This window comes from Corapipo altera, unplaced genomic scaffold (genome assembly GCF_003945725.1).
Source record: "Corapipo altera isolate COAL_440 unplaced genomic scaffold, ASM394572v1 23, whole genome shotgun sequence".
Taxonomy (NCBI): domain Eukaryota; kingdom Metazoa; phylum Chordata; class Aves; order Passeriformes; family Pipridae; genus Corapipo; species Corapipo altera.
Genome location: NW_020884878.1, coordinates 10,453,075 through 10,466,796, shown reverse-complemented (window position 1 = coordinate 10,466,796; position 13,722 = coordinate 10,453,075). Strand labels below are relative to the sequence as shown.

At 33.5% G+C, this 13,722-nt stretch overlaps 1 protein-coding gene across 6 annotated transcripts in view; it reads left to right on the top strand.

Annotated features, from left to right (window-relative positions):
* Positions 1-13,722, top strand: part of PPP4R4 (protein phosphatase 4 regulatory subunit 4) — a 68,729-nt gene that overhangs the window by 51,925 nt on the left and 3,082 nt on the right. For 4 of the 6 annotated variants that reach the window (XM_027637565.1, XM_027637570.1, XM_027637571.1 and 1 more), the window contains 11 exons: positions 610-792; positions 1,517-1,622; positions 2,393-2,540; positions 5,064-5,208; positions 6,065-6,106; positions 6,198-6,272; positions 8,271-8,346; positions 8,798-8,878; positions 9,222-9,315; positions 9,752-9,822; positions 10,591-10,729. In XM_027637565.1, the coding sequence (XP_027493366.1) occupies positions 610-792; positions 1,517-1,622; positions 2,393-2,540; positions 5,064-5,208; positions 6,065-6,106; positions 6,198-6,272; positions 8,271-8,346; positions 8,798-8,878; positions 9,222-9,315; positions 9,752-9,822; positions 10,591-10,729 (1,160 nt within the window). Of the gene's footprint in view, positions 1-609; positions 793-1,516; positions 1,623-2,392; positions 2,541-5,063; positions 5,209-6,064; positions 6,107-6,197; positions 6,273-8,270; positions 8,347-8,797; positions 8,879-9,221; positions 9,316-9,751; positions 9,823-10,547; positions 10,730-13,722 lie in introns of those variants that run through there. The other 2 variants (XM_027637568.1, XM_027637567.1) reach the window with 2 other exon arrangements.

Below are 13,722 nucleotides of genomic sequence, written 5' to 3'. Positions count from 1 at the left end.
AATTTGTCAGATGTTTACAGCTGTAGATATATCTAACATACAGCAAATGCAATGTCAAGTGTGGCAGTCTATTGCATTTTTCTTAGTGCTAAAGAGAATTTAGCTTTGCTACTATAAATTATTTGCCTCCTACTGAGAAAAGGTGTATAATTCCTATTAAAATTAACTAGGGAAGTGAAACTATAACTTCAAAGATTAAGAGGATAGAAGAAAAATGGGTTTAATTTGGTTTGAGAAAGAGAAGACTGAGGATAATTGGTGTAAGGGTCTTCATATCTGTAAAAGGGTATTTCAAAGAGAACAGTGTTTAGTTTTACTTTGTCAGGAGAAGGGATTGGAGATGAAAATGTGTTAAGTACTGCAATAGCTTTTGGACTAGTAAAGTGGAATTTACTACTTAAACCTTCATTAAATTTAATTACTTTTTTAAAGAACAAGTCAGACTAGTATCTACTGGAAATGGTCACAGTTGATCCTGTCTGAGCAGAAGACTTAATTGACCCCTTAAAATCTCTTCCCTTCTTATGTTGTTGTGATGTGCTTTTTAAGCATAGTAACATGACACAAAGCTAGACAATGTAAAATTAATGTTTGTATTTCTGTTTCTAGTTACTCTCCATTCCTGACTTGATTCCTGCATTAACAACAGCAGAACAGAGAGCAGCAACTTCTTTAAAATGGAGAACTCATGAGAAGTTACTACAAAAATATGCATGTCTCCCTCATATCATATCAAGTGATCAGATTTATTACCGTTTTCTTCACAGAATGTTGACAATCATTTTGACAAATGTGAGCCCACCTATCACATTCTCATTGTTTTTTGTTTATGCTAGTTAGAGCAATGACCACCGGATATTTGCTATGTGTAGTACTTTATATGTTATGTTGATCTTAAAGTACTATTTTTCGTTGTGTATGGTTTATCAAGCTCTGTTTTTTTAAATAAAGTCTGAATTTGCTCTGAAAACTTCCTACCATCTGAGGAGTAAAATTTGAATTGACTGTTTGTCATGGTTTGCCTCCTACCCAAGCCTTTTTATCTTTCGTTGTGCTCATTATCAGTTTGTTTCTAGTTAAATGCAGACTTTTTCCTCTGAGATATGCCTTCTTTATCCTGATTCCATAAATTTCTTTACATTGAGTTTGTTCTTTATGAAAGAACACTGTATTCCTAAAATAAATGGTCATTTAGAGCTACTAGTCTGAAATTTTACTGAGTTAATTCAGGAATAAAACTATTGTTTTATTTTCTGACACCTGCAATACAGAAGGTGCCATGTAAACATGGAGTACTTTAAGTTGCTTATGAAATAGCTGAATATACAACTTGGGCAGAAGGAATAAAGAAGTGAATTGGCCAAACTTCCTTCTTCCCCTGACATTATGAGAATTATTTAAAAATCTATAAAGTTAGGCTACTTTTTAGCTTTTTTTTTTACTTCTAGAATTTTTATATGTTTTTAGTCATATTCTTTCAGATATGTGTAATTGTGTTTCCTTTATTTCTTTCAAGAATGTCCTGCCAGTCCAAAAAGCAGCTGCTCGAACTCTCTGCATTTATTTGCGTTACAATCGCAAACAAGAACAGAGACATGAGGTTATTCAGAAACTGATTGAACGTAAGATAATTTTTCCTTGGTTACTTGGAGATGCAAGTTAGTTTTGACTGCAGATCTGTTTAGAGTTATATTTATTCAGTGTAGTTTCCTTCCATCATTGGAGGGATTACACTTGGAAGACATTCAGTTGCTCATACTATCACCAGGCAAAATGTACTGTGCGTATGTGAGGACTATATCTGAAGCTAATGTAAAGGGATTGGGAAAGAGGCAGTGTAGGAAATTGATAATATGCTAAGATCCCTCCAGCCCTGCTTCTTGTACCCAAAATTGCTAAGCTGTAGGTGCAGTAATATACAAAGAAGAATTCCTTTGTAGAAATAAAATTGTCTAGAGGCTTCAGCGTAAGAAGTGCTGAATAAATCAAAGAAATTAATGTATTAATCAATTAGTCACCTTAAGTTGACTTTTTGGTGTATGCTATGTATTTTAAAGATAGGTTAGAAGTTTTAACAGTTACTGTTAGCATTCCTTAATGCTAATAGTATTTTTGATATATCTGTGACATGGTTTTAAAGGCTTACAGGTCTTTGTTCAACACAGTAGCTAGTTCAGTTGCTATTTTTGCTTTTTCAAGTGCTCGCTGACAGAAATGGTCATCGAATTCAGAATGTTAGTTTTTCACCAAAAGAAAGAGTTGAGATAGGCTGAGAAGTTATGCCTTTTGATGTGCATGTTTGTTATCTTCAAGTCAAAGGTCAACCTGTGAAATGTTTTCTATCTGACATTGAAAACTTGATAGGTAATATCTGTGGATTTTTATTTTTCAGAACTGGGCCAAGGAAAAAGTTACTGGAACAGACTTCGTTTTTTAGATACTTGTGAATTCATTATGGAACTGTTTTCAAAATCATTCTTCTGTAAATACTTCTTTCTACCTGTGCTTGAACTTACACACGATCCAGTGGCAAATGTGAGGTATGAAGAATATGTAGCAGTGTACAGGAAAAAAAGTTTTAAATAATATATTAAGAAATATTGTTAGAGGTTTTATGAGTTGTTTAAACAATGGGACTTGAGTAAAAAAGTAAAGAGCCTTCAGGATGATCAGTATTAGAGGTGTAGGGGAGTATGGGAATTGTGTTAGAAAACCACAGAAGCAGGTCAGTCTGAGTGTTTGGGGACTGATCAAAAGCCTTAGGGTTTGGGAGTGAAGGGAACAATGAGGCAGAGGAGCCAGCGATAGATGAAAAGATTCATGGGTGTAGGGGAGAATATAACTTCAGTCTCCATTATTTTCCATGCATTTCACTGTCACTACATGTAAAATGAAACACTCAAGGAATTCTTTCAGTGGTGTGAGCTTAACAAGTTATAACAGGTTTTACCTTATGTAAAAGTGTATCTACTTCATTAATAAAGAAAATTGAAAAAGAATAGACTAATATAAGGGAAATTAGAATTTTATTTGTATTTATATGGTACTTTTTCTGTTATTTTTGTAGTAATTTTTTCTTTGTTTTCTAAACAGATAGGGACCAGGCAGTTATTACCATTAAGAAAACAGATCTTTTTTTTGTCACATATTTTTTGTGATTTTATGTTTTTAATCTTGTTTCTGATGTGTGTCATTCATGTTGTCATCATTAACATGTCTGAACATCTAATAATAATGCACAGATTTACATAAGCATAATTTGCACATACATGTGTGTGTTCAGTAAGCTTCACTGCATACTGTATACTACCGAGTGAACTGTTTAAATAGACACTCTTTTAATAACTACCACATCTCAACTCAGCAGGATCCCAAAACTAAGCCATTTTTCCATATAGCTTAACATTCATGTCTCATTAAGTTATTAAAACAATAAACTAAATTTGTATATAATCTGAAGTAGCTTAGTGCTTTTAACAAATATTTTAATTAAAAGCTCTATTGATACAATATTAAAATTTAATGGAAACTTGAACCAACTTGCAATCCCTTAGCTGGCATTAAAATTCATTTTTTCATAAGTATTTTCTGGATTGTTCTCTAACTCCTTTTACAAAAGGAATGCACTGTCTTCAGTGGAGTGAAGTTTAGAGGTTAGACATAGTTGTTAGTTGATGGTTTTAAAACAAACTTAGGGAGATATTATTCTGGCTTTCTACAGTGTGATGTGAATCTGTAGTGGGAAATGGTGAAAGTTAAAATGGAAGGTATAAAAATGGTAATATGAATTCATATGAGAAATTTTTTTGAATGTTTATAATCACGAAGTTACCGTCTCTGGCACAGGAATGTTTCTGATCAGAAGGCAGGGGACTCTGAGAACAATGGAGCATACTGCCCATTGCGTATTTCTTGTACCAGCTCCCTCAGTACCCTCAGGTGGATTTCAAATGGTCCCATAGACTTATGTGTGTCTAAGTGGTGTAGCAGCTCACTGGCCATTTTCCTTTGGATTATGGGGACTTCATTCTGCTTCCCATTCCTGTCTTCCAGCTTAGGGGGTTCATTTCCCTGAGGACAGTTTCAGTCCTTAGTACAAGACTGTCATAGTTAAATTCACCTAAGTACTTTATGCCATACAGATTGAAAGCAGGCCAAGTTGAGCTTCGCAGGGGCACTCTAGTGATAAAAATGTATCCGCAGTGTCTGTGAGCAGCAAGATATTAAGTTTGAAGTTTCTCTTCTTTGTTATTTTATATGAATAATTTTTCTCTCTGAATTTACTGCATTTAAAATTGCTTCCTCAGTCAGTAGAGCAGCTTACAGCTTCTTACCCACAGTGTCCACCCCTTCCATTGCCTTGAGGACTGCTTTTTGGGCCTTTTTCTAGGCTGATTAAACTCACTAAGCCATCAGAAACTGTTCAGTTTTTCTATCCTCTCCCTCAAGTAAGTTAGTCTCCTGTTAGGTTAGTCGTTTGAGGGTTGGGCTGACTGAGCTGATGAAAGGTCCGGTCAGTAGCAGAGCCAGCACAAGCAGAGGCAACTTCTAGATAGAAACAGGAAGATAAGGTAGCAGAAAGAAGGGCTGTCTCTTCTTAGGACCCAGTAAATAGTTACATCCTTTTAATCTTTCCAATACATCTTCATTCTTGCAGTTGTATGGAATTGCGGTAACATGATTTTTGGTGCAAATTGGGCTCATTTGTCACAATGGACCAGATTTGCAGGATATTTAGATAACTGATTAAGTTAGGTGTGTAGAACATTTAGGAAATCCAGAGGTCTACTTATTTTTCCAGATAAAAAAAAAACCAAACCAAAGACATGTTTATGGATTTCAAGATAGAGGACTGTAGTCCTGGTCTATGGCGAAGTTTTTGAAAATGTTACAGTATGTCTGGAAACAACGCATAAGCAACAATCACTTCTGAAAAATAAGAGCTATTACCTTAATTATTTTGTGTCAAGTGTAAGCATGCAATACATTGAGAAATCGATAATGTTTATTAAACATCTGCATTAAAAAGAGAATATTTGCCTTTTTTTTTTTTTTTTTGGTAGAATGAAGCTATGCTATTTGTTGCCAAAAGTTAAATCTACTCTGAAGATTCCCACTGATAAACATTTACTTCAGCAGTTGGAATTATGTATAAGAAAACTTTTGTGTCAAGAGAAAGACAAAGATGTCTTGAGCATTGTGAAGCGAGTAAGCATTTTTCTTTTTCAGCAGCGTTTTGTCTTTAGGGTAATCATTAAAAGTTAGGATGACTAAATTTATGCTCTTTGTTGATTTTCTTAACGTAGGAACAGGAGATTAAAAACTTTTACTGTGTATGATGAAATTTTGAACAATTAAAAGAAGATGTAGTATAGTGCCTTCTGTGAAATTTAGTAGCATTGATGTTTCCTTGGTTACTTATATTGCAGTTATTTTCTAGGAACTGAGATTCAGGATTTTGGCTCGATGACCATTTATGAAAAAATAGCAGATGACTAGAGACAGGATTAAATGTCGATCCTAGTAAAACTGATCGGGTCTTTGAGATAGTGATATCTTGTTAATCTGTATTATACAATATAGAGATAAAGCACTGCAGAATTTTGAAACGTTACAAATGTCTTTGTAATGTGAATATTCAAAAAAAGTGCATCTTTAAGGAATGTCCATACATTCAAATTTAGAAACCATGGAGTGAAATAGCTAAAGTAGGTGGCTTCCTTACAGGGCCAATCTACAACAGAGGTTGGATGAACACCTGCATGGTGCCTTCTGAGTTATTCGCAGATTCCTGAGTTGTTCTTTTTCAGTCTAGGTTCCTAAGCTTGTGCTCTAGCCATTCTTGCTCCAGTGCTTGAGTGTATTTTCAGTTCCATATAGATATTCTATGATTTTATTCATTTTGAGTCTCAGCAGGGCTCTGAGAGTTTTTAACTGCATTGTAGCACAAAAATAAAAGCATATTTTCAAGGCTTCAAATATTTAAGAAGAAAAGACAGTTTTTTCCTTAAAAGCATGGCATGCTCTTGAGTAATAATAAATAATGTTTTAATTTTCTTTATAGACAGTGTTAGAATTGGACAGAATGGAGATCTCTGTAGATGCTGTAAGTATTTACTAACTTTAATACTTACCAACTACTTTAAATTTCCATTTTTATGTAGTGATTTTTTATTTTTATTGGTTTTATTTTGAAGTTTCAGAAAAGATTTTACGAATATGATTTATTGGATCAAGAAAAAGAGAGACAAGAGCATCTCCTTTTGGAAATGGTATATTTTATCAGTACACTGTCATTGTTTTAACAGATTGTAGCTAAATATTAATGAAGCAATAATTTTAAGGTAGGGGAAATAGATATTAAGGAGAGACCTGTTACTTTCATAATCTGTGTGTGGTTTCATTTTACACTTTACAATAAGGTTAAGTCCTTCAAAGTAACAAATAACATCCTTTTCTAACATCCTTTTCTTTACTGGCTAAATTCTACTGTATCAATTAGAAAGGCAAACTAGAGTTTCCTGGAAAATACCACACATAACATAATAAACTGATTACTGGAACACCTCAGAATTCACATACAGCTTCCCTAGGCAAGGAAATTAATGTCATAACTTCTTTTGTCCCAAGGAGGCTGAAGGAGGCTCAGTCTGTTACAGGTTTTGTTGTTAGCCAGAAAAAGAAGAAAAACAAAAGCTGCAGTAGGTACTTCACCACATAGCTTACATCTTCACCACATTTTCACGGAGCCAAGATTAGATTACTGCAGTCCTCTGTGTCCTCTGTTCTGCTGCCTCCTCTCCAGCCCGAAGTGGGAGAAGCTAAGAAGCTGATAGGATTTAGAAGATCCTGAATTTCCTTAACACAGTTCCTTTGACTTGTAATAAATGAACTTCTCTGTAGAGAACCAGAACAGATTCAAGACTGTCCAGACAATTTAATTGTTTCCTACATTTGTGGTCCACTTTGATTTCAGTAGGTCCTGCAGGTCTTCTCTTGGACAGCTGATTTACTCATTATGAGTAAATACACCTGATTTATGTCATTCCTGCCACGTCCCCACGAGCAAACAGTTCAACTTTGTTCTCAGGACCTGCATACACACATTCAAAGTCTTGAACTTAGCTTTAACAGTCTTCAAGTGAGTACAATGAATACTTTTATAGTGAAGGCATTTGGGACAGTGGAAAATAGCCTCTGGTGTGCTGTGTGTTACTGTGTATTATATGATAACATTGATTTTTACACTGTTTCTACAGCTACACTTTAGAATTCCTGTGATATAGTCCATTGATAGGGGCAAACCTTCTGTATCGCAAAGACCTCAGGCATTGTTTGTGGCAGGCATGCTTTGGGGAACCTGAGGTCTACACAGGAAATTGGGACATGTTGCAGTCCGGAACAGATGAAAAGCCATTCAGCCCACTTAAATGTGTCTGACTGCTAAAGCTTTAATACTGAATATGTTAATAAGTTTCCTTAATTTTAGTAGACTTTGTAGAAACTGTATTCCAGAAACCTTGACTGTAATTAATTACCTCTTCCTTTTTTTTTTAACTTGGGTAGTAATTAGAGTGACATGAAAAAAAAATAGAGTAGAACAAATATGGTTCACTTAACAGTTTTTATTTATGAAGAGGGTACAGAAAATAAGCTAGTATTATATAATTTTTTGAAGTTGGAGTGATATCTGTTCACCAAATAGAAGATACTTTAAGGCTACCTAATGTTACAGAAAGGCAAATAAATTCTGTGACCGTGAACAGTTTTACAGAGCTGATTTTGTTTTGCACAAAGATTTACAAACTGTAGATGTTAATTCGAGGCCTTTATAATATTTGAGCATGTGACACACCTTAGCATTTGAGAAAAACATTTTCATTGAATTGTATTTCATTTAATTAAAAATATTGCCAGTTCTGTTTTCAGAGTATTTGTGTAACAGAAAATGTTTACATTACCAGCTGAAAATTTCTGTATCTTTTTAAATATAAAAAAACCCAAAGGCCAGGCATTATTTTAATAATAAGTTATAGATTTGAACTTCAACTCTGAGCATTTTTCAGAGTGTGATTTTTATGAGCTGTGTAGCCTGATTTCTTTCTGTATTGTTTAATTACTTCTCTGGATATTCACTAGGGGTTGTATTACTAGTAGGAGAGAGTAAAAATGAACCGTTATCTGGGTGATTTGGAAGCAATCCCTCATTGAAACACAATTTATTTACTTTTTCCTGAGTAATATTTAAGAAAATTATTCATTTTTTTTAGGAACAATTAGAAAAAGAGAAGCAGCAAACTGAAGGAAGATCTACAAATATTAATGATAAAATGTTTGAAAAGAAGCGTAAGTTTATTTATTTGTGTATATATTGTTTGTGCATGCCTTACTCTTCTACAAAGGTAGTAGAGAAAGGAACAGAAAAGAAATGCTTTACATTGTAAATAGAGTTTAGGAAAGTGGCAATAAAATTTGCTTCTATATATTTCTAAAGTTATTTATGAAAACTAGCATCATTATATATTATATATAATAGTGTATATATATATAATGTAATAATATAATAATATATATTATTTTGGCTTTATTAGTAAAATACATTACAATTTCAATTCTCTGTTATTTATCATTTTGACATGTAATATAAGTACTCTTCTGTGGTATTTCTGAAGTGTTAGTAGCCCTAGGTTAGATATTTATTACTGTTTGCCCCAGGACTGTGATATGTTATGTCCTCTCTTTTATATAAATCTAAGTTTTAAGAGAGAAGCAATTACACCGGACTTTTTTTTCGTAGGTAGAGACAGTAAAGCATCATCAGTGTTGGCAAAAAGTATCAATCTCTCTATTCCTGGAAGCTCTTCTGGTACATCAGCAGGTAAGGACTGTTTTAAAAACTCCCCTAGAATGCTTTGATCTCATATCAGCAGATTAAACCCAAAGCTGCTGTTGACAACTGTGGACCAAAGTTTCATCTACTATACAAAGGAAAACATTCCACTCCTAGAAGTGAATGTGTTTTCTGTGGTTTTTAGGTTCTTTTTTCATTCTTTAGTATATAAATAGTGACACAAGGTTTGTTTTTTTTCATCATTAAAGTATTTAAATTCATTTCTTCAGCTACCATGGGTTGACAGAAAACTATATTTAAAAGTGTTCTTAATTATTGAGGAAATGCAATGATACTGATATTAAAAAATGTTTACTCTTTATAATTTTAGGCAAAGAAGAAAAAAAATCCAAGTTGGTTCGAAGCCAGTCTTTCAGTACTCAAGCACTTCATCCAAAATACAGCAACATAGACAAGTGTCCTAAGTATCTTTATTATCTTCATTGCTTACCTCATAGGCAACTGTGTACTAATAGACAGCTGTTATGAAATTATATGCACATGAATCTATGCAAGTAATGATGTGCTCACTGAATTGTGATCTAAATTTTCACCTTTCTCTTTAATTGATTGACTGAGGGAAGAAATACCATCTAAGGCATGCTGAAGCCTAAAAAGTTTTGTGAATTCCTTTTAAGTTAATATATGTCACCCTCTCTCATGTATTAAAAATAATTTTTTATATGAACTGCTAAATCTAATTTTGTACATTATTGAAGAGATTTCAGCATAACTTTCTCATTTAATTTTTTCATACAAACTCAGAAATAACCTCCAAGATTATTAAATAGCAGTATGATACAAACAAGAGGAGCACTTTCTGAAATAAGCAATTTGGTTTTGTTTTGTTTACTTTTTAAGTAAAAGTTCTGCTACAGGATATACATCTTCAGTATCAGGAATGGGAAAGAGTTGTATGTTATCCTTTAGTGGTAAGTAGGTTATTATGTTATATTTTACTTTAGTTTTTTGTGTGGATGTTGAATATGTCGGCCCCATTAAACAGGCATGTTGTAAGATGTCATTCTACTAAAGACAGCAGCATATAGATATCCAATACACTTGAACATGTAAGTGCTAGTGTAGTTAGTCTGTTTTTCGGGCTCTTCTTTTTTTTCTTAAAAATTTGCTTAAAGTTGCATTTAAAAGTAATAAAAATAAAATGAGTTTGTCATGACCCAGTAGGAATTTTGGATACCATAAAAAGGTTGGATTTGCAGTTTTGTCCCACCTTTTTTACGTAAGGAGTATTATGTATAACTTCTACTGAATTAAGAAAGAGAAATTGCTGTTTGCAGTTCTTTCCACTAGATGTTGAAGAGTTTGGATGATTAAAGATAAGACTGAAATGAATGACTTCCTAGAGGAACCTGTCTTTCCATTCACTACTAATGAGTGCCACTAGACAATTAAATTATATTAAATAGCTACATTTTAAGCAACCAAATAAATCCTGCTATTTTCATACATTAAATGCATTAATATTTTCTTTAAAAATGTGTATTCTCATTATTTATTGTTTTTATCATAAAAATACTTGAAGAAATGTTAAGTTGAAACCATTCCTTAAAATTTTGGATTAGTGCCATAGGAAATATGCCACTATTGCCACCGGAGAAACAACTCATTCTGTTTACTCTGTATGTATTTTTTTCAGCCAAATATTTTCTTAACATCTAAGCTGCAACTCTTTATTTCAGATGATTCATTCCGGACACATTCTACGGGCAGTAGTGGCAATGCTGCCTTCCTTCCTAGTTCTTCTTCTCGCAACTTATTTAACTCAGCTGACCAAAAGAACAATGGAAATAAGGAGAGTCAGTCCCGAAGGATGAGCATGTAAGTGGTTGACGAGAGGTTAAACCAAACTTACGGGGAACATTTTCAAAGGGAATTCAAAGGAGCCATGTAAAATTCAGCCTATATTTATGATACTGCTGCACACAGATTTTGAAACACTAAAATAGCAGTGTAGAAATGTGATGTATGCAATTATAAGTGTTTCTAAGATGGCATTATCTTCTAATTAGTCTTTCACATTGTTTTCTCTTGCACATGTTTGCATTCAGCTGCTAGATTATGGGGAGGGTAGAATGGGACAAAGTGAAGGTTAGTGCCTTTGATATATAATAATTACAGTCACAGTGATTTAGCTGCCTGTAAATGGAGAAATAGAATATAAGTATTTTTAGACCACTTAATTTTTCATCGTCCTTCTTTTTATGTGCTTATATAGTTTATGTATCATTATGTAAAAATTTAATGATGAATCTTGAGACTTACAATGAACTGGTACTGTTACTTGTTATTAATGCCTTCTTTGCCTTGCCTTAGCCATTTAGATAAATCAAAAATTCAGTGTTAAGTATCTGCCTTAGGCTGGTTCTCTTTAAACATCAGCCTAAACTGTTCAACATTTTGCAAGAACAAAATCAAGAATGTATTTGTTTGCTCCTATGATAAAACTGTAAGTCTTAGAAAATCACTGACACATACTCAAATCTCCGTTATCTTACTGGCAGGAAATTCCCTGCAGATTTCTTTTACACTATAACTTTTAGGTCTGAATTACTGCCATTGGACTAGCTGTAATTTTGGGTGCTCAAACTGAGACTTTTCTTTGCTAGCAGAGATTTTCATTCGTAGCCAAGGCAGAATGGAGAAGGGAAATGAGCCAGATGTAGCAAGAAAGCAAGGCTGTTTAGAAAAGTAGATCTGTGTAGTAGAAGCCAAGGTAGGAAAGAGGAAACACCTTACACTGGTTTGGCAGATATAAAGAGGAAAAAATAGTGTTATCTCTTGAATGGTCTTTTCTGGTGAGTTAAGTATCAGTATGAATATTTTTTTCCATTTCAGTATTTTCAGATTCCTTTAAAAAACAAACCAAAAAACGTCCCCCCAACTTTCCTCACAATTTTAAGTTAATGGAATTCATAAATTATAAAATAAAGCACTCAAAAGTTGAACAAACATGAAAAGAAATTCTCTGAACAGCATTCATTTATCTACTTGTATACTTGAATTTTTCTGCTGGAGTTTTACCATCTTCACTGTACAAGATAATTTTTTTCTGGAATGAAGTCAAGCTTGTGTAGTGACCTATTGTTTTTAAAATTGCATTTTCTTGGTAGAAAAGGTTGGAAGGTAAGTAGTGAATGAAGATAGACTGTTTGTGTTAAGTGGTTTCACAGTAATTTGTCCTTAAGGTACCAAATCACAGTGCCCTTTGTCTCTGTCTTTGCCATTGTCTAATGCCTTCTCCTTAATAATACCAGCAGTACTTCAGACTTTTTATAGGTGATCATTAGGTGGTCACTTATTTCAAAGTGCATAGTTTCAAACTCAACTATTAGATTAGTAGACATGCTGACATTTTCAGATATCTATAAAGTAAATGGGACATGTACCTTGAGAATGTAAAATGTCATAGAGTGCTACGTAGTTTAAAAATTAGGTGTGCTCAAAACCCCATTTTTTTTCACTATATACCTCTGTTCCCTTGCTTTAAAACCAGAAAATAAGTTCAAATGTGATCTTTTTTTTAGCAGTCATTGTAGGAATTTCAATTACTCATGTCTCACAAGGATTTGGGGAAAATAAATGGATTAATATTCACAAAGCAGTTAGATGCAAAGGTTAGTTAGACATTTTTTACATAACATAAAACTTTTCCATATTTCTAAGGTTTTTGTATCTGTCACTTAAAATAAAACTGATACCTTTTGCTTGAATACAAAGGGACAGAAAAAGGCTCACACAGAGCAGTTTACACCTTTGTCTTCAGGCAGGAGAGTGAAATGTAAGAGACTCACCCAGCTTCAAGTCTCAACCTACCATTCCCACATGAATACCTTAACAGCAGAGTATTTAAAAGTTTGTATCTGATCAAACACAATGATCCGGATGCTTTCTCTGGTTCAGAAAGTCCCTAAACTCCGTGGTGTCAGAAGCCAATAGGATATACTAGGGGAAGAAAAACATTTTTGGAGAAAGAAGAGGAGGCTTAGGATGGTGTACATTTAGTTCTGAGTAAGAGTTTTTATATTCTGTGTTCTTGAGGGAAAACACATCTCTTAGGTTGATATAATGTCTGCTGTGCTGTAGATTCATTTTCTCTTTTGTAATCTGGCCCAATACTTAATTATTTTCATAAGAAAGTGGAGCAGATCTATAAGGAGGAATTAAGAGATACAGATGAAGGAATGTTGGGCTGTAAATGCATTCATTTGCATAACTTCATTAATCACAGATATGTTTGAGTGTACCTTTTATCTTTCTTTTATTCAGAAAGTCAGTCCTGGTGCCAAATATACACATATTAAAATAAATAAACCCAAACATGCCGGTTTCAAGGAAACATTATTTTCTAAGTTGAAGGATGGAAAAAATTGATATCCAAATATATAAGCAGTTAACAGATATGATTCTGAGAGGAGAATTTGAAAATTTTAGAATGAGAAGTGCAATAGAATAGGTGCTTATAAATGAGTGTCACCTTCAGTGGACTCACTAAGGCAGAAAACTTGTGAGAAAATAATAATTGAGTATATAGTTAGACTATATTGTCATGTAAATTTACATATGTGCTTGTTAAACTTTGCACTGACCATCTCATCTTAATTCTGGCAAGTCCTAGCTTTCAGTTTGCTGGCTCTGCAACTTGAATAAGATAACTTCTAATATGTTGCTTTTTCTAAGTAATTAGGTGTGTTATGTGGGCTGTAACATGTTGTTTAATAATTAAAATATAAACAGATATAATGAATGATTCTTAGTTCAAAGTGATATATGTTTGGAAAACATATTGTCTAATTGCTTAAGCATAATATTTT